The sequence below is a fragment of the Coccinella septempunctata genome, chromosome 4 (genome assembly GCF_907165205.1).
Source record: "Coccinella septempunctata chromosome 4, icCocSept1.1, whole genome shotgun sequence".
Lineage (NCBI taxonomy): Eukaryota > Metazoa > Arthropoda > Insecta > Coleoptera > Coccinellidae > Coccinella > Coccinella septempunctata.
This window is the reverse complement of record NC_058192.1, coordinates 26,943,603-26,971,277: the sequence shown is the minus strand read 5'-3', so window position 1 is coordinate 26,971,277 and position 27,675 is coordinate 26,943,603. Positions and strand designations below refer to the sequence as shown.

The following is a 27,675-nucleotide window of genomic DNA, read 5'->3' as shown; positions in this document are numbered from 1 at the left end:
TTGGTGTTTTAGTGTCAATTCTTGATGAAGAATCTTGGCAACAGCATCATGTCTATTTTTATACTCCGTACCCGCGAACCTCTGACTTCCCCCGGTGATGTGCTGGATAGTTTAATGTGTCGCACAGCCATAACGACAGCTATTGTCCGCCACTGAGGCATCCTTGGCGATATATTTCATGTAATTTCTTGTTGGAATCACCTGATCCTGGATGGCGAGCATGAAGCCCTCTGTCTCAGGAAACAACCTTCCGGAAGTCAACCAGTAGTTCGACGCAGATATGTCGACGTAATCATGGTGGACCTCGTTCTCGTGCCTTCCGTGCAAAGGTTTGCCAATCAGTTTCTGCAGTTTACTTTCTGCAGAGTGTTCGACGGTTTCCAAGTGATCCTGTTGTAGCTTTAACGGTGTTGAACTATCAGCAACACAAGCTACTCGATAGAATTCTGACGAAGCAGCCTTGCTCAGGAAATATTTTCGTATGTCCTGGGACATACGGTTGGACAAATCAACAATTCCTCTACCCCCAAGATGTCGTGGCAGCTCTGTCCGTTCTATTGAGCTTTTGGGGTGATGTTTATTGTGTTTAGTCAGCATCGTCCTTATTTTTCTCTGTAAAGCTGCTAAATCGGTGGTCGTCCAAGAGATGATACCGAATGCGAATAGATCAGCGCCGAGCAAGTCTAGGTGTTCATTGCTTTCATCAAATTCTTGCTGTTAAGACCAGTTCTCATTATCCTTTTCAATCTTCCTGTAAACTCAAAGAAGAAAACAATAGAAAAAAGTTCAGACATAAGTAGATCTTGCATCAAAAACGTCCAAACCATTCTTGAAGCCATTGACGGTTCCAGCGGCAATCGGTTCCATCTCTCCAAAATTCTGTTTGTCAGAAAACTATGGCGTTGAGATGTTCTGAAATTCTCTTTCGACAACTTGAACCGATGTCCTCTCAAATTATTGTCGTTCACAGTAAATAGATCACGAATACGACCTCCGAAGTCACCACGCAGCGATCTGAAGGAAAATATTAAGTCTCCCTTTTCCCGTCGTGATTGAAAAGATAGCATCTTCAAAATAATGAGTCTTTCTTCATAGGAAGGGCGAATTATTCCATATGGTATGCTGGTGTAACGCTGCACTGACTCAAGACGGTGTTCGTCGGCACGGGTGGAGGGCCACCAAACCGGGCCAGCATACTCCAGCAAGATATTGAATCCATAATTATTTTAACAAACGAATTAATTCAGATGCAAAACATCCGCAGATAATTAAAATCAACGAATGCTACGATCTAAATCGAACTAACAAACTACCATCGCTCGAAGAATTACCAGAATTTTCATTTCGTCGACAAAGAGTAGATGCTGACCATGGTTTCGGTCTTATTTGACCTCGTCAGAGCAACAAAACTCATTCGTCAACGAAATGCTATGAATTGCCGGCTCCTTTTATTCCATATCAGTAGCGGGTATGATGTATAAATACATCGTACCGACATCTGACAGAGAAACGGGAACCAACCCATTTCAATTTCCTAACACTCAGAGCGAAGATAGCAGTATGCATCCATATGCTTTATTCCCATATTGCAGATATCGTATATTACGATAATCAAGCAAGGGAAAAAGCGCGGAAAGGTTCGGATCATGGCAGTAACCGACCTGCCGCGGACATGTAAAATAAGAAATGGATCACGCCTTCACAGTAAGGCAGGTAAATAATAAACGAATTAATTCAGATGCATAACATCCGCAGATAATTAAAATCAACGACTGCTACGATCTAAATCGAACTAACAAACTACCATCGCTCGAAGTATTACCAGAATTTTCATTTCGTCGACAAAGAGTAGATGCTGACCATGGTTTCGGTCTTATTTGACCTCGTCAGAGCAACAAAACTCATTCGTCAACGAAATGCTATGAATTGGCGGCTCCTTTTATTCCATATCAGTAGCGGGTATGATGTATAAATACATCGTACCGACATCTGACAGAGATGTCGATGTTTAACATTACTTAGTAATTACTTATTATCTTGGTTTTAATTTTTATAGCTGCTCAGACCATTTCAGTTTTCGTTTTTGAGTTACTCTCTCGTCATTTCCAGAAACGAAGCGGGGGACCAGGCTGTCTTTGGTCATGTAGCAATGCATCCGACCTTAACTACACCAGGAAATTGTCCGAAGTGTCACGCACAACAATCCTCGAACAACATGAATTTCTTATAATTTCCTTATACGATTGGTTCAGGAACTGAATGCGGATGATCGAGATCACCGACTTCCAGTTCTATGAATTGATTAACGGTAATCAAAACTACATATTATCAAAGAGATTTGATATTATGTTCGATATACATATCTGTTTTTCGGACGAGTGCTCATTTGACCTTAACAGAATTGTAAACTGTTAGTATTGGGGCGAAAATCCAAGATTATTTCGTCAGCTTCACCAAAAATTGAATGTTTATTTGGAACTATTGGAAACACTATTTATCCAACCCTCATACAAGTGTTGGAGAATGCACAACAAAACCATCAAACGATCATTTCCCAACAAGATGGCACACCATAGTTCATTCCGTTTAACCAGTGCGTCAGTTCTTAGATGAAAATTTTCCTCGTGCCTGGATTGGAAGAAGGGGACATATTGAGTGGCCACCCAGATACCTGATCTGGCTCCACTAGACTTTTTTCTGAAATTCGAGATTCACGCTACTCAGCCTAAGTCACAGGATGATTTTCGAACTCTGATCATTAAGGAATGCCATCAAGTTACACCAGAAACCTTGAGTAATGTACGTGAACGTTTTCAGCAAAATTTATATTACTGCATGGAAGTGAATAGTGCCCATAACCAGCATTTAATGAACTAACCACAAAAGTAATTACTCTTCCACTATTTTACCTGTAATTTCGTTATCAATGAAACGATAAATCGACAAATCTTCAACATAAGGTATCGCAACATTCCTCACTTCTATTCAAAATCAAGGGTTTGTGCTTACCCCTGTTAGGGCGTTGCAGTTACGGGAATGCAAAGAAAAAGAAAAGTTGTTCTCCCTCGATTTAGAAAATGACGTGTTCAAGCGATTTTCCACATTTTCATTCTGAAGCCGGAAAATTGAGGTGAACGGTTGCCCCAATACTCCAGGATCCTCTGTCTTAACCAGCTGTTCCATAATTAAGGTATAACTAGTCTAGATAGATATTCCTATAGTTGGTTCCGGGCTGAATGACGCTGAGGTTTCACCATCTCTAGCTAGAGCATCTCTTTGGCTCTGAAAACTGAGTGTCCAGAGACCCAAATAAGTTGCAGTCACTTCGCAATTTGCAGAGATTAGATCTGCATTCGTTTACCTGTACGGCAGCTTATTTTATGACCTGCCCGTCCAACTCACGTCAAGCAGGTGGTTAATGGCAAAAATTTCTGCCTGAAATGCTGTCATTAACCTGCCCGGACCAACACTGATCTCAGTCAGCGGTCTATGGCTCTAGGCACCGGAGCTATGTTTGCTTCTGAAGCCTTCAATAAACCAAGAAGATCTTAGTGAATAGAGTTCTTTGAAACGGAGTTATTGTAGCCTGTTTAGAATCAGAGCACTGATGGTTACGTCCGTGCTGGTTCTTGTGATTATTTGGTCAGTTCTTATGCCCATCACCTCGTCAGCCTCCAATAGTGCTACTAGTTGATTGGGCACTAACGAGTTTATCAGGATTATTCACTGTTAAGTTTTCAAGCCTGCGAGTTATTAGTCTCGCTTCTCCCTGGACAAGAAGTGAAGGGCAGGGAGGTTTTGTAGCACCTCCATAGATGGTGTTGGGGTGGAGCGGAATACCCTTAAAATCAAGAGGCATTCTGTTATCATGAAAAGATGCTTGACCTTAGGTGAGAAGTTCTCCTATTCAAAGAAAATTCATCTCTGAAAACATCCTGAGTAGGTTTTAATTTTTGTTGCAAAAAAAATTACTAAATTTTCAGGTAAAAAATGAGTAGAAGTGTTGTATAAAATGGATAATATTGTTTATTACCCAAAAAATCCCATAATTTTGATGCGAGATGTCAAAGTAATAGTTTTCCAAATGTTTATAATTTAATCAATCTTGCAAAAGCAGTACAGCACATCACCCAAAAATGAAATGAAACACTATTTCTTCCATTTGGAAAAGATATAAAATAACCAAATGGAAACAAATTAATAGAACTTTCCAAATAGAATAATGGGCTCCCTCGATAATACAGACATAATATGATTAGCATGGAGATTATTATTATCCTCAGTCCATAAGGAATCCCAATTTTCAAAAAAAAATCATTGGAATTCCTTGATTTTGATTCCTTCAAGCTTTCAGTCAATTTGTTGATTTTTCTTTGTATTTTAGAATATTCGACAAAATTGTCGACCATACTGAGTTTTTGTTGGGCACACTGAAGTGCTTTTATTTCATTCAATTTAGTTTTTTCCTCTTTAGATACCCTATTCATCCAATGCATCACCTGAAATGTTGATCATTTACCAAATGAATGAAACTTGACAAAAACACTAACTGGATTAGTAATAATTTTTGTATGAACACTCAAGAAGCTCAGTAAAGTTGATATTATCAATAGGAACATGTTAATGCAGTTTATCCAACAAATGTTTTAATGTGTTTTAATATTAACCACCTCCACAAGGTGTTTTTGTTTTCATTTCATATGAAGTTGTCATGATTCATGATGACAAAGTGACATTAGTTTGGTAGGGTTAGAAAGTAGAGAAAAATTTTTTTTTCAGCTGTGGGGCTGATGCTGATGCACTTGAGGTCCTTGAGGAGATTGATTTCGTAAAAAACTGAGAATGTTATTTTTTGTTCTTTGCCAAAAATATTACGAAAGAGATATTACATCTTTGTTATATGTTATTCTCTGGTTCAACATAACCATAGACTTCAGTCTGTGTCATAACCACAGACCTAAAAATTTTATAAGTCTATGGTCATAACCTGAATCTTAATTGTCATTTTACAGTCGTTGATAGACGTATCTTTCTTGTCATGTATTGATTTTCATATTTATAAACAGATTTTGGTGTTATTCGGTGTGATAATTCAAAAGTGAGCCTGATCGCTTTCGGTTATATTCAGTATATGCCATGTCTGAAGTGAGAAAACGTAAAGAATCTGATCCTAAACCATTGGAAAGTGCAGAAAGTGATCATGTATGTAATTTTAAGATTATTATTCATTATATGATTGCTGTTTTTCGAGAAAACAATGGTACCATAACTCAGGGTTCAATCTAAAATGTTCATCTCTCCAACTTACTAATTGATTAGCCGGGTGAGCCTTCAGTGAAGAGGAAATTTTTTTTTCTCCTGGTTCATATGAAATAACACTGTTTTCATAATTCAATCTACAGAATTTCATAAAATTTCGAATTATTCTTCAGTCTCTTAAGTGAGGTAATCTTTCAATTCCTTACCGAACTCTTGAGTGTATAATTGGAAATTTATTGGAGGGAAGAATAGAAATAACAAATTATAGCTTATAAAAACTGAGTATGTATTGCAAACATTACGACTTTTTTGAATCATTAGTTTTCGAAATAAATAAATTGAATGTAACGTTTTCGTTTCTTCAAATAAACAAATCTAATTTGGTTGAAACATATAATTAAATTCATCATTTAATTTCTTCATTTTTCATTCAATCAGCTGTCGATTCATAGGTTTGGATTCAAGAGATTCCACAACTGAAATTAAGTTAGGGATTTAGGGATTATTGTCGTTTGAGTCTTCCCAATAATGAACCATTAAAATCGGAAGCGATTAAAAAAATACTGAAAATTAGAACCACCCTCAAATACTCATTATTTGCGTTCTGAGATTTTTAACAACAACGATTGGTAAACGTCCTTCGTTCTATTCTTCATTATTTAGTAGTGGAAATACGAGTTTGGTATCTCAGTAGACTCGACATTTACTCGAGATTTACGGCCGGTTCCATAATCAAAACTTAACGTCTAGTTTCATAATCAAATTCAAAGTCACTTTTAAGCTTAAAGTTTCCTTCACTGTCATTTTAAGTAGGGTTAAAGGAACCTTCAAAATTAAAGTGTCTTTAAATTTGATTATGAAACTGGACGTTAGTAGGTTGGAGGAAGTTTTAAAATTAAAACGACTTACGGCCAGTGTCATAATCAAACCTAAAGTCGCTTCAATTTTAAAGCTTCCTTCAACCTACTAGCGTCCAGTTTCATAATCAAATTTAAAATCACTTTAATTTTGAAGGTTCCTTTAGTGTCACTTTTAAGTCTAGTTTCATGATCAAATTTGAAGTCACTCTAAGCTTAAAGCTTCCTAACGTCCAGTTTCATAATCAAATTTAAAGTCACTTTAAGCTTAAAACCTCCTTTACTGTCATTTTTAGTAGGGTTAAAGTAAGCTTTAAAATTAAAGCGACTTTAGATTTGATTATGAAACCGGCCGTTAGTGTAATTTTCAGTAGGGTTAAAGGAAGTTTTAAAATTAAGCCACAAACGGCCGTTTTCATAATCAAACCTAAAGTCGCTTTAACTTTAAAGCTTCCTTTAACCCTACTGAAAATGACAGTAAAGGAAGCTTTAAGCTTAAAGTGACATTAAATTTGGTTATGAATCCGGCCGTTATAATCGAATTAACGGCCAGTTTCATAATCAAACCTAAAGTCACTTTAATTTTAAAGCTTCCTTCAACCCTACTAAAAATGACAGTAAAGGAAGCTTTAAGCTTAAAGTGACGTAAATTCGATTATAAAATTGGAGGTTAACGTCACTTTAAGCTTAAAGCTTCCTTTATTGTCATTTTAACGTCCAGTTTCATAATCGAATTTAACGTCACTTTAAGCTTAAAGCTTCCTTTACTATCATTTTTACGGCCGGTTTCATAATCAAACCTAAAGTCGCTTTAACTTTAAAGCGTCCTTTAACCCTACTAAAAATGACAATAAAGGAAGCTTTAAGCTTAAAGTGACTTTAGGTTTGATTATGAAACTAGACGTTAGTAGGGTTACGGCCGGTTTCATAATAAAACCTAAAGTCCCTTTAATTTTGAAGCCCCCTTTAACCCTACTAAAAATGACAGTAAAGGAAGCTTTAAGCTTAAAGTGACGTTTAATTTGATTATGAAACTGGACGTTAGAGGAAGCTTTAAAATTAAAGCGACTTTAGATTTGATTATGAAACCGGCCGTTAGTAGGGTTAAAGGATGCTTTAAAATTAAAGCGAGTCGATTATGAAACCGGCCGTTAAGGTTTGATTATGAAACCGGCCGTCAGTAGGGTTAAAGGAAGCTTCAAAATTAAAGCGACTTTAGGTTTGATTATGAAACCGGCCGTTGAAATGACCCTAAAGGAAGCTTTAAGTTCAAAGTGACTTTAAATTTGTTAATGAAACTGGACGTTATCAGAGGCAACCTGTCACACATGGAGTTGGCGCCTACTATTTTTTCTGGAGTTCTGGGTAAACTTGAAAGAGTTTTGGAGTTCCTGATACAAAGTTTCAATTGTTTGGGCAAATCCTGAATTCAAATAAAAAAAACGAATTGAGATCTTTTTTGCAAAAATGATATTCAGGGGTAATTTTCCATAAATAAGAATAAAGAGTGTCTGTTCAAAATGGGGGATGATATGATTTTGTGAAAAAAGAATAGTGGACTATATGACAAAATAATTGAGTTGGAGATTGTATAAAAATATGTAATAAATAAGTTAACGGCATGCAGACAATTATTGGATTCTGAAAAAGTAGCACTTGACTGGCAATCAAGATGGGCGCGGGTTCGAATCCTGCCCGGATGTGCACTTTTTCAGAATTCAATAATTGTTTGCATGCCGTTAACTCATTTATTGATATTTAATTCACAGACATTAATTCCACTTCTCAATATAAAAATATTTATTGTATATCGTTCACAATCATAAAATGAACAGTAACCTGCATGAAGCTACTACAGTAATAAAAAACAAATATTAACAACATCTATTGACTCAGAGAAACATTTTCAACCAAAAGCAGAGATAATCTAGAGCAGTTCAAATGAGAAGTCACGTGAGGTCAGACTTAGACTTTGAGAAGTTCAATAAAGTCAAAATTAACACAGCGTTTTCAGTGACAGAGCAATCAATGAAAATTGATTGCGAGAGCCTCTTTATTCCATCAGAAAAACAGAAGGTTAGAATAATGAATTTTAATGAGAAGACCGAGATGTAACAGTGAAATAGGCCAAGAGGTGAAACTACATTGTCTAAGTCTGATCATCAATGAGAGATCAATACATTAAATGTGAGTTTACCAATAATTATGATTTAACTATGAAAAGTTGAATGAGCAAAATTAATTAATCTGAGAAGTGCCAGAATATTATAATATAGTGGAAAGATGAAAAATGATTGATAAAAAGAGAAGAACAATCATAATTAATCTGAGAAGAGCAAGAATAGTATAATTAATAATAATAATAATATTTATTTCAAAAATCTTACATACATTATTAAAACATATGCAGTCAGGATGAAATATTTGTCGAAAGAAAAAAAAAGATTGTAACAATCAATAACCCAAGAACTCATTTATGGTATATAGTTCAATTTCCAGCAGCAGCCTATGGAGCTCCATCTTGAAGGTCCTAGGGTTATTAATGGATCTTATTTTTAATGGAAGGTTATTGAAGAATTTCATGGCGGAGTATTTTGCTGTTCTCTCTGTAACACAGCCTGTGGACAGGATACACATAATAAATATTTCTGCTATTATACGTGTGAGCTGGCAAACTATCTCTGAAGTATTCCCTATTTTTGAACAGAAACATGATATATTCCTCAATATAAAGGGCTGCAAGGGTCAAGATATTACAATGTTTGAAAATGCCTCTACAAGATGTTCTAAAGCTGAGTTTCCTCATTATTCTGATTGCTCTCTTTTGACATAAAAATATCCTTTCTATTGTCCTAGCATCACCATAGAAGGCAAGGCCATATCTCACATTCGACTCAAAATTTGCAAAATATATCGCTCCAAGTCCACTTTCATCAAGATATTTGGACATAACTCTCAACGTATAACACACTGAATTCAATTTTTTGTGCAAATTATCTACATGTGGCTCCCGTGACAGTACTTCATCGACTGTTAAACCTAAAAGTTTTGTTTCTGTGTTCACTTTGATTTCTGATTCATTTAGATTAACTGAATTTGGGCATTCTAAGCGGTTGGTGTGGAACATTACACAGTTTGTCTTATTATCATTTAAGAGTAGATATTCATTGGTGATCCAATGTGATATTGCCCTAAAGCTGTTTTGCAAACTATCAAGTAATGTTTGTGAATTACATGCTGTAATTAAGACATTTTTATCATCAGCATAATCAAGTTGAAAATAATTTAGAGATGAAACAGATTTTGGTGCATCATTAACATATATAATAAACAAAACATTACCAACTATGCTACCCTGTGGAATACCAATTCTCATTAATTAATTAATATACATTACCTTGGTCTTGAAGAGTGCAGAAATTTATCAATGAATACAACAATTACAGACACGGACTGCTTACAAGTAAGCACGATTAGAACATCCATCAGAAAAAAAAAGATACAATTGATAAATTATGAGAGTACTAATGAGGGAAACCAATAATCATTGGTTCGAGAAGTTCAGAAGGCTGAAAACTAACATGTATATAGAGCAAGATGAATGAAAGTGAGAATGTATCAATGAGAATTGAGAAATTACAATGAGTAGATCATACCAATTTGCACGATTACCAGAGTAGGCCTTCCAAGGTGGAGCCAAGGACGAGAGACTATCAACCAATATCATGGTTTACCATTGATCGTTGAACCATAGCTAAGAATTTCATATCGTGTTTTGAAGGAAAACTACAAATCCAGGGTCCACCCTGAAAAACATGAGGATTCATTCATCTGAAACTCGACATAGTATTTAGTCATAGGGCAGGAAGACCTAGGTCGTTAGCCCTTTGAAACATTGTTTCAATAAAGTTTACTACTACTACTACTACTATTTAGTCATATGTACATAAGAGGTGAACATCAGAGTTGTTTAAAAAAATGAAATACACTGATTCAAATAACAGAAATGATCATGAGAAGACTATAAATCAGTATTCGTTACCAATGAGAAGACGTGGAGAAGAATTCAATTCCGGTGTTACATACCTATTTCCATTTGAGAAAATCTGGGGTGGTCTGAAAATCTAGTTGAGGTGTAAAGTATAATAAAATATTTATTCGTGATTGAGAAGACTCGTGAAAAACTGTAAAATGAGCAGAGAATCTTTATAGTCTTGCACGAGGACACATTTCCTTTATAATGAAATGATGAAAAGATGGAAATGTATTGATTAATAATTTTGAGAAGACTAAGAGTACATAACCTTTCGAGTAGAACAATTCAGCACCAGAATTGAATGATAAGACTAGAAAGAGAATTACTTAAATGACTTTAGCCTTGCGGCTTTCACACTCCTCTCCAGAGGAAAATTCACTTATCCTAGATATCTCAGATATCAAAAGTATTAAACTCTGTTGGAGCCCTTTCCAGGTTGTCGGGCTCGTGGTGGCGGTCGAGTCCGGGAATCTCCTCGCCTCCCTGCTATAGGTTGGATTCCTGCTCCACCCGCACTTCCTGTCGGAGCAGACGGTGTTCCTCTGCATTCCCCATGTACTTGCGTACAGTTCTCGTCGTTCCGAGCAGTACGGCCTTCTGCATGACTCTATAGATATTTTAGTCCAACTGAAGTTTCCTCAAGTTCTCTAGTAGTTTCTTCGGTATCAGGCCTGTAGATGAAATACAATAGGGATAGTCTTGATATCTTTCAGCTTCCACTGTCTTCTGGTCTGTTCCTCGAGATCTCTGTATTTTGAAATTTTTTCAGTGTGCCTATCTAGAAGATTGTTATTATTTGGAATTGCCACATCGATGAATCTGTCCTCATCCTTATTGAGCAATATGAGGTCTGGTCTATATTGTGGGTTATTTTTCGGTCTGTGAGAACCGTGCGATCCCAGTAGAGCTTGTGATGTTCGTTTTCCAGCACAGCATCCGTATGGTAATTGTAATAAGGAACCTTTTTCGAAGTTAGAAGTTGGTGTTTTAGTGCCAATTCTTGGTGAAGAATCTTGGCAACAGCATCATGTCTATTTTTGTACTCCGTGCCCCCGAACTTCTGACATCCCCCCGTGATGTGCTGGACAGTTTCATGTGTCGCACAGCCATAACGGCAGCTATCGTCCGCCACTGAGGTATCCTTGTCGATGTACTTCATGTAATTTCTTGTTGGAATCACCTGATCCTGGATGGCGAGCATGAAGCCCTCTGTCTCAGGAAACAACCTTCCGGAAGTCAACCAGTAGTTCGACGCAGATATGTCGACGTAATCATGGTTGACCTCGTTCTGGTGCCTCCCATGCAAAGGTTCGCCAATCAGTTTCTGCATTTTACTTTCTGCAGAGTGTTCGACCGTTTCCAAGTGATCCTGTTGTAGCTTTAATGGTGTAAAACTATCAGCAACACCCACTACTTGATGGAGTTCTGACGAAGCTGCCTAGCTCAAGAAATATTTTCGAAGTCCTTCAATTTCCTGGGACATACGGTTGGACAAATCAACAATTTCTCTACCCCCAAGATGTCGTGGCAGCTCTGTCCGTTCTATTGAGCTTTTGGGGTGATGTTCATTGTGTTTAGTCAGCATCGTCCTTATTTTTCTCTGTAAAGCTGCTAAATCGGTAGTCGTCCAAGAGATAATACCAAATGAATAGCTCAGCGCCGAGCAAGCGTAGGTGTCAATCGCTTTTATCAGATTCTTGCTGTTAAGACCAGTTCTCATTATCCTCCTCAATCTTCGGGTGAACTCCTCGGTTAATTCTTTTTTCATCTGGGTCTGATTGATTTTTCTTGCCTGTTTTATGCCTAGATACTTGTATGTGTCTCCTTCCTTTAATGCTTCAATTTCTGCACCTTCCTTGAGTTTGAACGTACCATCTTCTATTTTCCCTCTCGTAATGTTAAGCAGTCGACATTTTTCAAGTCCAAACTTCATTTTGATGTCTTCCGAGAATCCTTCCACCATTTTCAGCATCAGTTGCATTTGTTTTTTGGTAGATGCGAAGAGTTTCAAGTCGTCCATGTAAAGGAGATGATTCAGCTTCATCATATTTCTACTGCCGCTCTTGATGGAAAATCCGTAGTCCGTAGAATTCAATCTATGAGACGAGGGATTCAGGGCCATGCAGAACCACAGAGGGCTCAGCGAGTCTCCTTGGAAAATTCCGCGTCTTATTGGAATAGGTCCTGTTGTAATGGAGCAATCTGCTGCTTTCATTTGAAGACTAGTACGCCAGGTTGACATGGCGTTTTTCAGGAACTTAACAATATTGGGATCCACCTTGTCAATCTTCAAGATCGTCAGGAGCCATTCGTGAGGTATAGAATCGAATGCTTTTCTGTAGTCTATGCACGCAGCTTAAAGATACCTTCGCTTGGAGAACGCTTGATTGCAGATAACTGAATCTATTATTAGTTGTTCTTTGCACCCTCGGCTGTCTTTGGTGCATCCTTTCTGTTGCATGGCGATGATGTCATTCCTTTCGCAATGGTTGTGAATTCGGTTTGAAATGCACGATGTGATTAATTTGTACATCGTTGGAAGACATGTGATTGGTCGGTACTTGGATGGGTCTTCTGTATTCCTTTGGTTTTTAAGTAACAAGTATGTTGTGCCATGTGTAAGGAATACTGGCACTCTTTCAGGATTTTCAATGACATCATTTATTGTGGAGGTCAATTTGTCACGCATGATCCAAAGTTTCTTGATCCAGAAGTTCTGTAATCCATCAGGCCCAGGTGCTTTCCAGTTGTGAAGTGCTCTGATAGCTGATTTTACTTCTTCAATTGTGATCATGTCATCCTGCATCGGCTCATATTTTATAGCTTCAGATTTTTCATCTTCAATCCATCCGGTATCTCCATTGAAGTGAGGTTTCGTTGATAATTGTTCGGTCCAGAATTGTTCAATGGCTTCCTTTGGTGGTAACTTTCCATTTTCACCATCCGACGATGTGAGTGACCGGTAGAAAGATTCTTCCGACTTTTCGAATGAATTATTGTCTCTTTTCCGGCTATAATTGCTTTTATATCTCCTCAGGCGTTCTGCATACAGACTTAATTTTGCTTCAGTGCAATGGTGAGCTGTAGCATTCTCCGTCTCTCGTTCTAATAATAATAATAATTATTATTATTATTATTATTATATATTGCTATTGATATTTTTTGGTATGTCCTGTTATATATAAATCTTTAGCTTGGGGAGCAAAAAATTTCTAATTGGGGTAAAAATTATCCTAAAATTATGGCCGCAAAAAAAAAACAAAATTCGAAAGTGGTTCTGCTAGCTTAATGGGGGTCTAGGTTTATATTCTTGGTGAAAATGACCCTTATTCACATAAACATGACAGATATTATCTTGAAGTTTTTCAAAACTCGTTTGTCCTGAAATTGATAGACCTTTTGTTCTGTGGCTGATCTGGTCATTGAAGAGGTTCTTTAATCAAAACCTATTTTTATTGTAGAATTAATGGATGAAACTATCAAACTTCAATACGACATAGTAATGTATTAGGAATGGTTGATGTTTTTGAAGTATCATCGAAAAGATGATGAATCGTCTGAAATAAAAATCACAATTACAAAAATAAATGATATGTACTTGGTAAGTCCTTTCATCAATTACTGCCTCCGAAAAAGTCATGTTCACACACTTCAAGAACCTCAATCACACTTGAATTGTATGTCATTTTTGCTCATGTATTGTATTGCAGCATATTACTAGGTTATGATCGAAGACATTCATTTGCAAAGACTTATTCATTTCGACTCCTGCCGAAGGTTGAGTTCAATTTTCTCTGATCCTTCATTTAAATCGAATTTGAAACAGATATTACGGTGAATACATATCGACATTGAACTCTGATTCGTACTGTTTACAACGCTTTTAATTTTCATCCTAGACTCTGTCCTCGAGGTTGAAATTCCACCAAGATCTCCAAACACAGGTTCCAGTTAATCCTTCCATTTGAACTTCTGAGTTCTTCGCTCGTTCCGCAAAATACTTTTAAAAACCAGTAGAACCAACATACAATTATGAAAAAATTCTACCAAAGTATTAATTGCTCCAGATATATCTTAATGTAAGTTTCCTAGGTTTTCCCTTAGGTAGGGTGGCTAAAAGTTGCCCCCAAAGAGGCGTTTTCGCAATTTTCCAATATATCTTTAGTGGGACTGGAAACATCGAAAATATGGTTGCAATAGAAATTATATTTTTCCTCAAATGATAGAGGCATATTTTTCGGGCAAGCCGTTTTCATTGTACAGGTCCTCAAAGTGGGGCAAAAATTTTCAGTATAATGAAAAATTTTTTTTTCAGAATAATGAAAAATTTTCTGGTCAACGCCAGGTTTATGAAAAAATCGTCCAAAATAACCTACAAATGATGGAGGTGATCTCTATAAAATTTGTTGTGCGAACATCAATGGAAAATATGTTTATTATAGTGTATCATAGGTAGATGAACATATAATATATTTTCTAATTATGAGGCATTATGTTGAGTATTCTATATCGGTGATAAGTAGTAGAAAATATAGAGTTGGATATCTGAAAATAGGAAATATGGTACTTGAATTGTTGTAATATATGGTTGAAGAACGAATGTCCTCATTATTTTATTCCTGAAATAAATACAAACGTGGCACTCTGTATGACATATTAAATATATATCGATTTTATATACAGAGCTGGGTATAAGGAATGAAATTAATATTTCTGCATAGAATAACTTGAAAAGAAAACGCTGAAATTCGTCAATTGATTTTTAATTTCCTTCAATTTTGTTGTTATCAGAAGAAAGACAAAATAGAGTTAGTAGTTTCACAACCGATAACTTAAATTAAAACACTGAAAAACATCTATTGAGTTCCTTCGGGAACAAACAAAAACTACAAATGCATACAAATACGAAAGCATACTTGTTTTTTGGGAATAAAATTAAATTTTTAAATTTTCATTTTTTTTTTCAAGAGGCTTTCTTGTTTCCTCTGATGGCCACAATATTGAAATAAAAAACAAAGATTATTATGGGATTTCATTTTTTCGTAAGCTTTCGAATGGGCCAAAACATGTTTCCATTTGAAAAACGGAAAGTTCCTGTTTGGAACCGGACCTTCTGCTAACCTCCAAAACCAAATTTTTTCACGGAGACTTTATTACGAAAGTATTATTATTGTTTATTATTTCATGGGATAAGATACATGCTTTATTTTCAAACATTTTTCTCTTATCAGAACCATATAGACTAGAGTAATATAAGTTTTTAGTTAGACCTTAGAAAACTCTTTAATTTTTTTTTCTTAATTTTATTTTTCGTAGGATTACAAATACTTGTATCTATATAAATAATGTGAAGAGAAGTTCTAGCAAGAATGAAATATTAGCTATGTGTGATATTTACTGTTGTGTGAAACTAATCAACCGTAGGGAAATATTTGCAGTATTTTTCAATAAAATATTGAACTGACAAGAAGTAGTCGTGCTCCCTACCTGTACCTGTGTTTTCGATCAAACTAGCGATAAACTCTCATTTCCTTGTATTGATAATATTCTAATATTGATTTCAATATTTTCCTTAATTAATGCGTATCTTATCGGTGCAGCGGAAGTTTCAATTTTTGCTCTCTAATTTTGGAGAGGTATAAACGAATTGTTTGTTCGTTCTTAATGAGATTTCAGGAACATACCTGTTCTCAGTGATATTAGATCGCCATATGACTTTCGACCCTCTGTATGTGTCAATTGTTACGGAAACGACTTTCATTGTTTGTTATGGAAGATATGTTTTTACTACGTGAAGAGCTCTAATGAGGGATTCCTCAATAATTTTATTTAATGACAAAGGCCTACATTAACATTTCAAAACTTGACGATATGGTTTCATGTATGTTTCTGGGGAATATAAGGGGTACTCCATATGAATAGGTACGTGTTTCTTAGATGTGTCGCCTCCTGTCTGAAATTTGCCGTTTTGTGACTTGCTTTATACATTGTCTTATATTGTTACTGTTTTTATTGTAAAGATTTTATGGCATTGTGTTACGCCCTATGTTTTAAAGCTGTAAATTCTATTTTTAGCCTTGATAAAGACCAGAAATGAAGGTCGAAACGTCGGCATCTCATAAAGGATTTTATTTCCCCAGTCCTCTTAGCCACTAACTATCACTGAATATTTCGAGAAGTTCGGACACGAATACTTGTGATGAGTAAAAATTATGTGTGAAATTTGAAAATCGGGTACTTTTGCTGAATACAACTCTGTTCAAAAGATCCACAGATGTGTACTGTCACAGATTTAGCTAGTTATTCTGAAGGTTTTATATTGTTTTTGTTTTTCCAGGGGTGGCACAGCTCATTATAAAAACAAAAAATGGCTACCTATATCTTTTTATCAGGGATGAATCGGAAAAAATGGTATAGGAAAAAAGTGTTTCTTTGGACCTCAAGAATCTACTATTAAATTATTTTTGCGAGTCAAAGACTCATTCTGTATGATACTTCCACTACATTACTCATAGTTGCAATTTATCAAAGTCGATCGATCGGAGTCTGATAATATTGAAGTAGATCGCAGGCTATTTAAGTCTGAGCACCCCAGCTTTATAGCATCTTCAGCCAGGCGTGTCTGTAAGCTCAAAACGAAACGATAGCGAAGCGAAGAGATCGTACTGGTGATCAAATTCGAATATACCAATTTTATTCGCGAATATTTTCCTGTAACACAGGTGGGGTGTGGTGGGGGTGAATTCTCGCCCGATAAAACCAGGTAGTATATAGGTTTTGAAGAGCACCTTGAGAAGAACAGAAAAAAAATTCCAATATCTCAATTTTATACGACTTAGGACTTGAAGAGCACCTTTTGGAGAATCTGTATTCACTGAAAAAAGTTCGAATATTACAATTTTACTCGAAACAAAAATTGACCTACAAATAGCAGCAGAATGTTTGTAGATGCTCAGTCCCGTCGCCCCTGCTCTAGAAAATCGCTATATATATTAGATTGTAGCTTTTTTATCCCAAATCAGAATCCAGAACGCTAAATTGACAGTTCACTTGGAAAATGGTACATCGAAAGCTAGGAATTACGTTTGGACAAAAAATATCCACCTTTAAAATATCATTGCCTACTTGAAGACGTTATCTACAAAGATTATAGAGTAGAAAGATAGGAAACGCCCTTATATCGCTAGTACTAAAAACCGACTACATTTTGGCCAGTGAAAACACATTTTACAATGAGATGGCGCTGAAAACGTATTATCAATACAGAAAAACTGTTTAATAACAGTTTTCTGTTTTATAATTGAGGGGCGCGAAATTCAAATTCTATTCCTTGTATTGAATTACAATATTGACCTTGTTGAGACCAGAAAACAAACATCCTGAGCGACAAAACAAAAGGGTGGTTTCGTTTTGTGACCAGGATGTTAGTTTTCATCTGAACATTGTTTGGAATCGATTGGTATCAATGAAATACGCTGTTGGATGTGTTAAATTTTTATTTGCAAACTATAAAAAATTTACAAACATTTTAAATTATGGACAACTAATAGAGCTTTGACTAGAATACAAGAGTACATGATTATCTGCTATAGGAACGTCAAAGGTGTTTTTTCTGTGAAAACGTTTTGAATTAATAAACTGAGTTGAATTTGTACAATTTATATCAGAAATTGATATGAACCAATATTCAATTTACCGTCATAGTAAACACATTTCCGTTACTTACATATTATTTACAAAATTTACAGAACCACAATTGAAAAAAACCTTACAGAGGTATACAAGACCTGTATTCAAGCCCGTCAGTATAATTTCTTCATGCTTTTTTATGATTTCTTCATGGTATGGTCTCTTTATGACCTAATATACAAATTGATTGACGAATGAACAAAACACTCACAGAAGGTTTCATAAAACTTTGACTTTCCAAACAATAATTTGACAGTCACCCGATTCCCAAATCAAAATCCATAAATCTTTTGCATTTCTGAATATATTGAAGACAATTCAAAATCTTTGAATGGGCGTATAAAAGTCATAAATATCCCTAAATGAGCCCTTCATGTAAGGGATGCTTCCATGCAACAATTTACATGGATGAACGGTTCTCAATCGACTTGCAGTAAAATGTTCATTGCACATGGTGTAGTCAGTAGTGGTTGCAGGCCTTTAGGCTTCGAAAATTCTATCCACTTCGTAGCACAGAAAATAAAAATCAATGAATGACCGAGTCACATGTTACCAGTTAATACTTACATTCCCATTTTCCTTAGTAGAATTCGTTTTATTTGGTCCACAGTTCTTCACCAAACAATAATTTTCGAACGATATTTTGAGGTTTTTGCCAAGAAATTAGACCAAAATTTCAATAATCAGCAACTAGAACGGGTTCAAAAGACAAAAGGCGATACGAGGTTGTCTATGGATACGAGAATCAAAACATTCAGAACCTGTTTGATCATTATGGCCATATGACTCTGACATCTCGCAAAATTTCGTATGTCCCTCGAATTAAAATTTTAACCAGTCTTAGGGCCTTAAAAACACATTTGAAACACAGATGGCGCTCACATCACTTTAGTCGCTTCGTTTCCTCTATTTCTACTCTATAATCTTTAGTTATGTATGTATGGCATACCAGGCTCACGTGATGTATGGCGGTTTGTGTCCAGCTTGAATGGGATATCCCTGCACATGTTACCGTAGTAAATAGCAAATCGTTGTGGAATTGATTGATTAGGCCACAGAAATAGAGGAAATTCATTTAAGGCATTACAATAAGATATAAATTTTCATGAGCTTCAATTGTCTAGTGTAGCAGTAATTCATATGAAAGAATTTCAATCTCATGATCAAAGTTCGGTTTGAAATTATTTTTTCCATCGAGATTTCATGTAATTCGAAGGACTTACGCTTTCGATTAAAATCACTTAACTAGTTTTGGTCCCGACTCATGTGGATTGCTCTTTCCGCACGATGTTTAATCATGAATTGAATATTCTAAGGGGGACACAAGTAACTTTATTCTTCAGATTTGAAGTTCAATGTTCAGCTTCCTGTAGCAATGAAATCAGACTGTTATTTTCGGAATCTTTGCCCAGACACATGCGTAAATATTCGATGATGAAATACGTACGTACAGGGTGATTGTTTATATTTTACCCAATAGCTATCTCAGTTGATATTAGTCGTACGAAAACGTTTAAATGGGCAAATTTGTAGTATTTTTATGGGCCCTAAGAATTCATTAATAGGAAATGCATAAAAGCATGAACCTGAAAATTTTATTTTTTTTATCTTATTTTTTGAATGGTACACCCTGTATTTTATTTTCCTAATCGGTAAAGCTCTTTCTTCTAATTTCAAATATATATAAAATATATACTTTATTGAGGTTATCTCTTGCTGTTTTCTGAAAATATAGATATTCTCGTCTACATCTAAGGTAGCTGTGGTACGCCACACGACAACGATGCGATTTCTTTATATCAAACGAACCGTGGGAAACACAACAACTGATATTCTTTCCATTTATTTATTAACTAAAAAAAAAGTTAAGTGTTCGAAATGTCCCTCACTCACTTTTACACACAATCGGTATCTTTTCATTAAGTTTTTTAGGGTTTTCCTTATCATTTCTGGATTATTATTGAGGTTATCAATTTTTTCCTCTATTTTGGTTGTGTTCAATATTTTGCGGACCCTCCATGTACACTTTAGATTTCAAATATCCCCATAAAAAGTGTCCAATGGGGTTAAGTCGGGACTATTAGAAGGCCATAGAATGGTCCCGTTCCTGCCAATCCACATATCGTATCTTTTCATTCTCGAATGGCGTTCTACAGCTGCCTTAGATTTAGACGAAAAAACCTATATTTTTAAAATAACTGAAAATAACCTCGATAAAGTATGTATTTGAAACCAGAAGCTTTACTGATTAGGAAAATGAAATACAGGGTGAACCATTCAAAAATAAGAGTTCACATAAAATTTTTAGGTTTACACTGTGCATTTAATAGTACTGAATTCTTTTTGCCCATAAAAAATATTACAAATTCAAACGTTTTCGTACGACCAATATTGACTGAGATAGATATTAGGAAAAATATAAACAATCACCCTGTATTTACATACACTATAGTTTTATCGGACAAAAGTAACGCAACTATGTGAAAGTAAATAACGTGCATTCAAAAAAATTCATCGTTTAGTAGGCTATAGAATTTTGAAGGTCGATATTTCGTGTATAAACGTAATTCTTAGCTTTTGCTGTACTATTTTCCAGGTGAACTGTCGAGTTAGAAATTAGCATTTTGGATTACAAAGATGGTTTTTACGGACGCGTAATAAGCATTTATTATTGAATCCTACTTCAGATTTGAGGAGAAAATAGAAAGAAATTGAAAATATTCTTTAATGTTCCAGCGGCATTTCCAATGTTGCTAAAAGAATCAATCTTTCGAAAGTACTGTTTTGCGATGCGTTGACGGAACAGGTATGTTCAAGCAAAAAAAAAGTAGTGGTCGATCAAAAAAGAAAACCTCAAAGTTATTCAGCAATAATGAAAATATGATGACAGAAGCGCCACTAACGGATTTTATCTCAAGTGGCTGGAGTATCTGTTGCATTTTTTATGCCACACGATTTTGAATGAAAGACATCACTTTATTTTCATAATAATTGACACGTTATCAGAAAATTAAAAAGATTGATTACCTATTCTTGCAGCATCCAAAAAAAAAATTGAAGTTCAGTATGCATCAGTCAATGGCAAAATGTGGGACTTATTTTCTTTTGTTGAACTTTTACAGTAGAACGTTATGAATAAGGAGAAAGCATTATGCCTCTTCATAACCAAAATTAATTTTGATAAATTGTCCAATATTTATTTTCATGTAATTCAGTTCTTTAGTTTAGTCATGGATTTTCAGTAACGACCAAATCAATTCAATATTTATAGAGAATCAAAAAAAAATTGAGATTGTTAGTGTGCTTTATTCATATTAGATTAGATTTAGACTTTTTAATAATATAATGTAATAAAATCAAAATTTCATTTTTGGCCAGAAATCTGAAAATTACTGTAGCAGTCAACGTGTTAAGCCCGTTTGCAACAGCCGAGAATTCTCTAGAGAATTCACTCGAAAATTCATGCGCCGTGAATTATATACCGTTACATACGCACTTTCGGTAGAATTCTCTGTTCAGTTGCATACAAAATAATCTCTGCCGTTTTCTTGCGAGTACAGAATTCTCCAGAGCTGCTGCAAACGGGCTTTACGTATGAAAATTGTGGTCATCGGTTAAAATTTTTCTAACCGCAAAATTAAAAGTGCCTTTCCACTTTCCATCCAAAATTACTATGTAAAGGTTAATGTCATCATTGTTTACATTTTGGGAAGATGAAGTAATTCAATAAGAGACCTACGTTCACACACCGAATATCAAGGTTTAAAATTCCATAGCCTACTTGACAACGAATTTTTTTGAACGCACGTTATGTTCATAGTCATAGTACTGTCGATACAGAAAAACTGTTTATTAACAGTTTTTTGTTTTATAATTGAGGGGCGCGAAATTCGAATTTTATTCCTTGTTTTGAATTTCATTATCGATATTGTTGAGACCAGAAGACATCCTGAGCGACAAAACAAAAGTATGGTTTTGTTTTGTGATCAGAATGTTAGTTTTCATCTGAACATTGTTTGGAATCAATTTAACTAATAGAGCTTTGACTAGGACACAAAAGTATATATGTGGTGATCTGCTATACGTTAAAGGTGTTATATCTGTGCAATACATTATCTGGAATTAATAAATTAGTTGAATTTGTACTATTTATATCAGAAATTAACATGTACCAATATTCAATATACCATCACAGCATACGCATTTCAGTTACTTTTCAGAACCACAATTAAAAAAAAAAAACCTTACAGAGGTACACAAGACTCTATGTTAGCCCGTCAGTTAGTTTCTTTATGCCTTTTTTATGATTTCTTTATGATATGGTCTGGTTATGACACAAAATTCAAATTGATTAATGAATGAGCAAAACACTCACCGCAGGTTCCATGAAACTTTGAGTTTCCAAATAACAATTTGACAGTCACTCGATTCCCAAAACGAAATCAATAAAACCTTTGCATTTCGGAATATATTGAAGAAGTAGCAATTGAGAATCTTTGAATGGACGTATGAAAGTCATAAATTCCCATAATAGGCGCTTGATGCAATGGATGCTTCCTGCATACAACAATTCACGTGGATGAACAGTTCTCAATTGACTTGCAGTAAAATGTGCTCTGCTCATGTTGTAGTCACTAGTGTTTGTAGGCCTTTACGCCCTGAAAATTGTATCTACTTTGGATCACTGAAAAAAAGAATAAATGAATGACCGAGTCACATGTTACCAATTTCAATACTTACATTTCCATTTTCCTTATAGTAAACTAAAGAACTTAATTTCGGAAAATCCATTCTATTTGATGCATGCAATAATGGCGATATTTTGACATTTTCACCAAGAAATTACACAAAAAAATTCTGAAATCTTACAAAATTCCATAAGTTTCTGTAAATGACCTTCGAATTGCTATTCTAACAAGTCTTAGGGTCTTAGAAACACATTTGAAACACATATGGCGCTCACACTACTTTAGTCCCTTCGTTTCTCATCTACTGTATAATCTTGGATTACAATGTTTATTTTCAACTAGTAGCCGATCATATACAGGTTGATTCAGAACTCGAGGCGAAATATTGAGGAACGTATACAGGCTGCTATTCTTTACAAAAAAAAGTGAAATAAAATTTTTGGATATTGCCTTGTTTCCGAGGTATACCTAAGTGTTAAAATTTCTGCATGTCATCAATTTTAAACTATAATAGGTGATAAAAATACAGTAAAAATTAAATGAAATGATCGAAAATGACACCATCAGCATCGATAAATGCTTGGCAACTCAGAATAAAGGAATTGTTCACTAATTGCATGTTTTGCCTGTTCTGAGGGGATTCGACTGCATTAATAACACTGATCGACAAAATTATAGCTTTGTTCTCCCACCTAAGGAAAATATATATATTTTTAATCTTCTTAGCCAAGGTATAAACGCACGATAAATAAAAAGTGGAAGTTAGCTCTTGTTGTTTTTTAATAATTATATTCATGATTTTTAACAAAAACAATGCATTATAATATTTGCAATGGTGTAAAAGATTCCGATCGCTTAGATCTTTTGTCTTTTCTGCTGTAGGACGACTCCAGTATTTCTCTAACGATGGACCAATAATAATCAGCAAGCATAGAGGGTTCCCCTTTGCCTTGGTAGCGTTTTTCAAATGACGCGATGTCTTGATGGAATCGCTCTCCATGCTCGTCACTTACGGCTCCCATATTTTGTGGAAAGACATTAATATGTGATTGCAAAAAGTGTATTTTTGAGCCCGTTTGCAACAGTCGAGAATTCTCTAGAGAATTTGCTCGAAAATTCATGCGCCGTGAATTATATACCGTTGCATACGCACCTTCGGTAGAATTCTCTGTTCAGTTTCATACAAAATAATCACTGCCGTTTTCTTGCGAGAATTTTGTAGAGAATTCTCCAGAGAATTCTCGGCTGTTGCCAACGGGCTTTAAGGACATGTTGCATCCCATTTTTTGATGAGCCTGTAACATCGTTTTGACGATATTTACATATTGCGGAGATTTGTGATTGCCAAGAAAATTTTTGGTCACTTCTACAAAGGACAACCAGGCTTCTTTTTCAAAGTCATTCCATGCTGTCAGAAACTGAACTTGTTTCAATAGTTTGTTTATTGCATCCCATTTTTTGATGATCCTTTAACATCGTTTTGACGATATTTACATATTGCGGAGATTTGTGATTGCCAAGAAAATTTTTGGTCACTTCTACAAAGGACAACCAGGCTTCTTTTTCAAAGTCATTCCATTCTGTCAGAAACTGAACTTGTTTCAATAGTTTGTTTATTTTATAAAGTATCGTAGGGTACAGAAGTGCGAACATGTACAATTCACGCATGTCTTTTATTTTGATAACGGGAGCTAAACAAACGTAAGTACTATTATTTTTGTAATAAGGTGAGGGATACCTAACAAAAAAAATATAAATCTCTTAGGTGGGAGAACCCTTGTTGAATAGTGTAATTCGTTCGATTAATGGTTCTTTATCATTAATTTCCATTGCGTAAACTTGCTGCTTCAAATGTCCCCGTACAAAATAATCCAAAGGATTCAAATCAGGTTATCTCGCTGGCCATAGCACCTTTGATAAGCGTCAGAAAACACCCGGCGAGATGGTTGTCGTCTATTAGGAAATCTCATGTTGTACCTACTCCCGACAAGCTTTTAATGAGTTGCCATCACAAAACCGTACACTAAACCAGCAAAGCAATTTTTAAATTGGCCAACAATGTTCTGTCACCAGGTGACATTCATCTCATTTATTTCTAGGCTTACTGTAATTCATGAAATTTAATTGGTTGCATACAGAAACATTAATGTCCAAAAACTCGAAAACGAAGCCTCATCGGGCGAAATTTTTTTTTTCGTTTAATCAAGAATACCAGTCTCTAAATGTGCCTTAATTTTTCTCCTCGAGTTTTGAATCACCCTGTATAGGTTCTTTCGCGTTATTAATAGTGCCGTGTTGTCATTTGGTACGTCTGAAATCCGTTTCCGTTCCAAAATTTGCATGCTCCGATGCACATGATTTTGTAGATGACTCGATAAAGGCCGTGAAAGAACGGCCATGCAAGCCGTCAATTGACAGGTTCTGGAAATGAAGAGGCTCATTGTTGCATCAAACTAATGGTCCATAAAAATTTATTATCACTGTTCTTCCAGATCATTCTCAATAAAAAAAGATTCTTTGGGTATCAAACTGGTAGAGGGACTAGTTTCAAAAACGTGTTAGGAAAATTAAATTTCTGTGAAAGCTGCTTTAAGACTGCGAAATACAAAAAGGAATACAAACATCGTATAAATAACATTGATGTTATTTTTACAGATAGACAGCGAAGATGACAAGTTGGAACTCAAGGCTCAAATGGATCTATCTCACACAATCCCAACTGGCACAGATAAAGCACCAACCACCTTAGAATGGGTGCTGCAAGATTTGCCGGACAAATGGAGGAATTGGATAGTGCGCTTCGTCTTCACGCTAATAATGATAGTATTTTTTGGTTTGGTGATTTACGGTGGGCCGTTGGCATTGATGATCACTGTGAGTTTTCTACAAAAATGTATAAAATATATCACTCGTAAGGCCCAGTTGTACACTCCAAATTCGAGCTGAGTGAAAGTTTGAACCCAGCTCAACTTTGATACTTTCGTACTATTCGTTTGAATGAACTAGGCTCGAATTTGAACTATACAAAAAATAATGATCATTTTTTCGTTTTGACAAAAAGGAATCAATGTTCGACCAAAATATGATTAAGGATTTGGATGATTTTGGTTAAATATTTCCAATACCAAACCATCAGGATTAAGAACAAAAAAGGAATTATTTTACCCACTATTCTCCCAGTTCGCATTTTCGTTAAATTTCATTACGAAGATAAATGAAAAAACGGTGCCAACCAGCCTTACAAACTGTCCCGCGTGATGAAGACATTGTAACGTTCTCTGGGTTAATCAAATTGTCTTTTTTCCAGAACGTCTAATTTATTTACACTACTACTTCAATAATTTATCCTCAATGACTTATCTTTATTTATTTAGACACTCACTAATTTACTCACACTACGTTGTTACTATTCAGAACACTAACTACCCTCGAGCCCACCACGCGTATCTTTTATATTGATACGTCCCTGTTCGAGAATGTTCTCACAGCACCGAAAGCGACATTCGAGATGTTTACGCGCGGCGGCAAGGTCGTATTCAGGGAATTCGGACGTTCCACTGCCCCTTCTAAAGACGTTCGCTCTCCGAACACCCTAGTTGGTATGACTGAATCTACAAGCCTCTCCCTCTCTGCAGTACCCTTGTTGTTGGAAATAGCTTTCCGCAGTCTTCTCCTTCGCCGTCTGACTGCTCGGGTTGAAACTGCATGCCAGTATCTTCGTTCCCGTTCTATTGAAAATGATCCCCATCATGTTCCCCAGTTGAGTTAAGTTGAGTAAACCAAAAAAATTCCAAATCTGTTTGTACTCCATCGCCGTTTTCCTTATGAAAAAAATTATGAGATATAAGGGTTGAAGTTTCAACCCCGCCGTCCCATCCGAAGACCGTAATTTTTTCACAGAATGTTCCTTTCGCCCCACTGAATCGTTCAAAATCTGTTTATGCTCCGTCGCCGTTTTCCTTGTGAAAAAAAAAATTGTAAAAGTTAAGGGTCCCATGCGAAGTACGTCAATTTTTTCAGAATGTTCCTTTCGCCCTACTTAATCATTCTACAAAATAGGTTTGTGCTCTGTCGCAGTTCACCTTGTCAAAAAACAATTATGAAAGTTAAGTGTTGAACTTTCAACCCTGCCGTCCCATCCGAAGTCCGTAATTTTTCCACAGAATGCTCCATTCGCCCTACTGTATCATCGTATAATTCGTAAATAATGTTTGTGTTCCGTCGCCGTTTTCCTAACGAAAAAAATCCGTATATTAGGGTTGAACTCTCCACCCCATCATGTACAAGGACTTACTCTAATTTATTCACACACTCGCTCATTTACTTTCACTAGTTTGCACTTTGTTACTGTTCAGAATTCACTGTTCACTCGGCTCTATTCAGTACACTAACTGCTCTCGAGCCCAGCGCGCTTATTTTTTATATCGATACTTTCCTGTTCAAGAATATTCTCTCGATATTCGCGATGTTTTCGAGCGGTGGGAGGGGCTTTCGGGCGTTACAATATTTTACGCCTATTTATCTGCACAAACTCTTTTTCTCTGTGATTAAATGAAATATCATTAGTCTACCCCTGCATAATTAGGGTTCGGTAAAGGAAGAAACTCTTGTGGGTCTGTCTGCCTGATTGATCGATGCTTATTAAGTGTCATCGAAAATAGCCTTATTCTTAGATTAATAATTGGTGATAATAAAAGAACATGTCAATGACGTTCTAAGCCTGCATAAAAGTACAGTAACGCATGCTAAAAAAGCAGGCGAATGAGCAGGGCTAAAAATAGTATGCTCTTTTGTTCCTCGTGCTTCGTGCTCGACAATAAGCAGACTGTCACACATGCGCTTTCGCCGCTTTCTCTCTTACCCCCACCTGGGTTAGTATGCGAGTATGCGACAAAATCAGTGGACGCCTTGGACTGTCGATTTGGTTTCATACGAGTAGGTATATAATAATAATAATAATAATAAGGTCTTTATTTCACAAGAAATCTCAAGGGGAAGTTCACCCGAGGGTGCTCTACCACTTAACCCTTGTTATATACAAAATGCACATTTGAACATATCTTAATCTAAAATTAAAAACAAAGAGAGAATTTTAAATAGTCAGCAGAAGCAGAATACATAAATATTAGCACTTCAAGAGACAAAA

At 35.7% G+C, this 27,675-nt stretch overlaps 2 protein-coding genes across 2 annotated transcripts in view; one reads left to right on the top strand and one right to left on the bottom strand.

The window, feature by feature from the left end:
- Positions 1–4,008: 4,008 nt before the first annotated feature.
- On the bottom strand, positions 4,009–4,740 carry LOC123310665 (guided entry of tail-anchored proteins factor 1). Its single transcript, XM_044894229.1, has 2 exons — positions 4,551–4,740; positions 4,009–4,499 (listed from the first exon to the last, which is right to left on the bottom strand). Exons 1-2 carry the CDS (start codon positions 4,617–4,619, stop codon positions 4,089–4,091), a joined length of 480 nt encoding a protein of 159 aa, XP_044750164.1. The 5' UTR covers positions 4,620–4,740; the 3' UTR covers positions 4,009–4,088.
- Positions 4,741–4,994: 254 nt separating this feature from the next.
- LOC123310664 (phosphatidate cytidylyltransferase, photoreceptor-specific) overlaps positions 4,995–27,675 on the top strand; it is a 48,085-nt gene continuing 25,404 nt past the window's right edge. The window contains exons 1-2 of the mRNA XM_044894228.1: positions 4,995–5,202; positions 25,185–25,403. Coding sequence (XP_044750163.1) covers positions 5,137–5,202; positions 25,185–25,403 — 285 coding nt within the window. The 5' untranslated portion in view covers positions 4,995–5,136. The remainder of the gene's footprint in view (positions 5,203–25,184; positions 25,404–27,675) is intronic.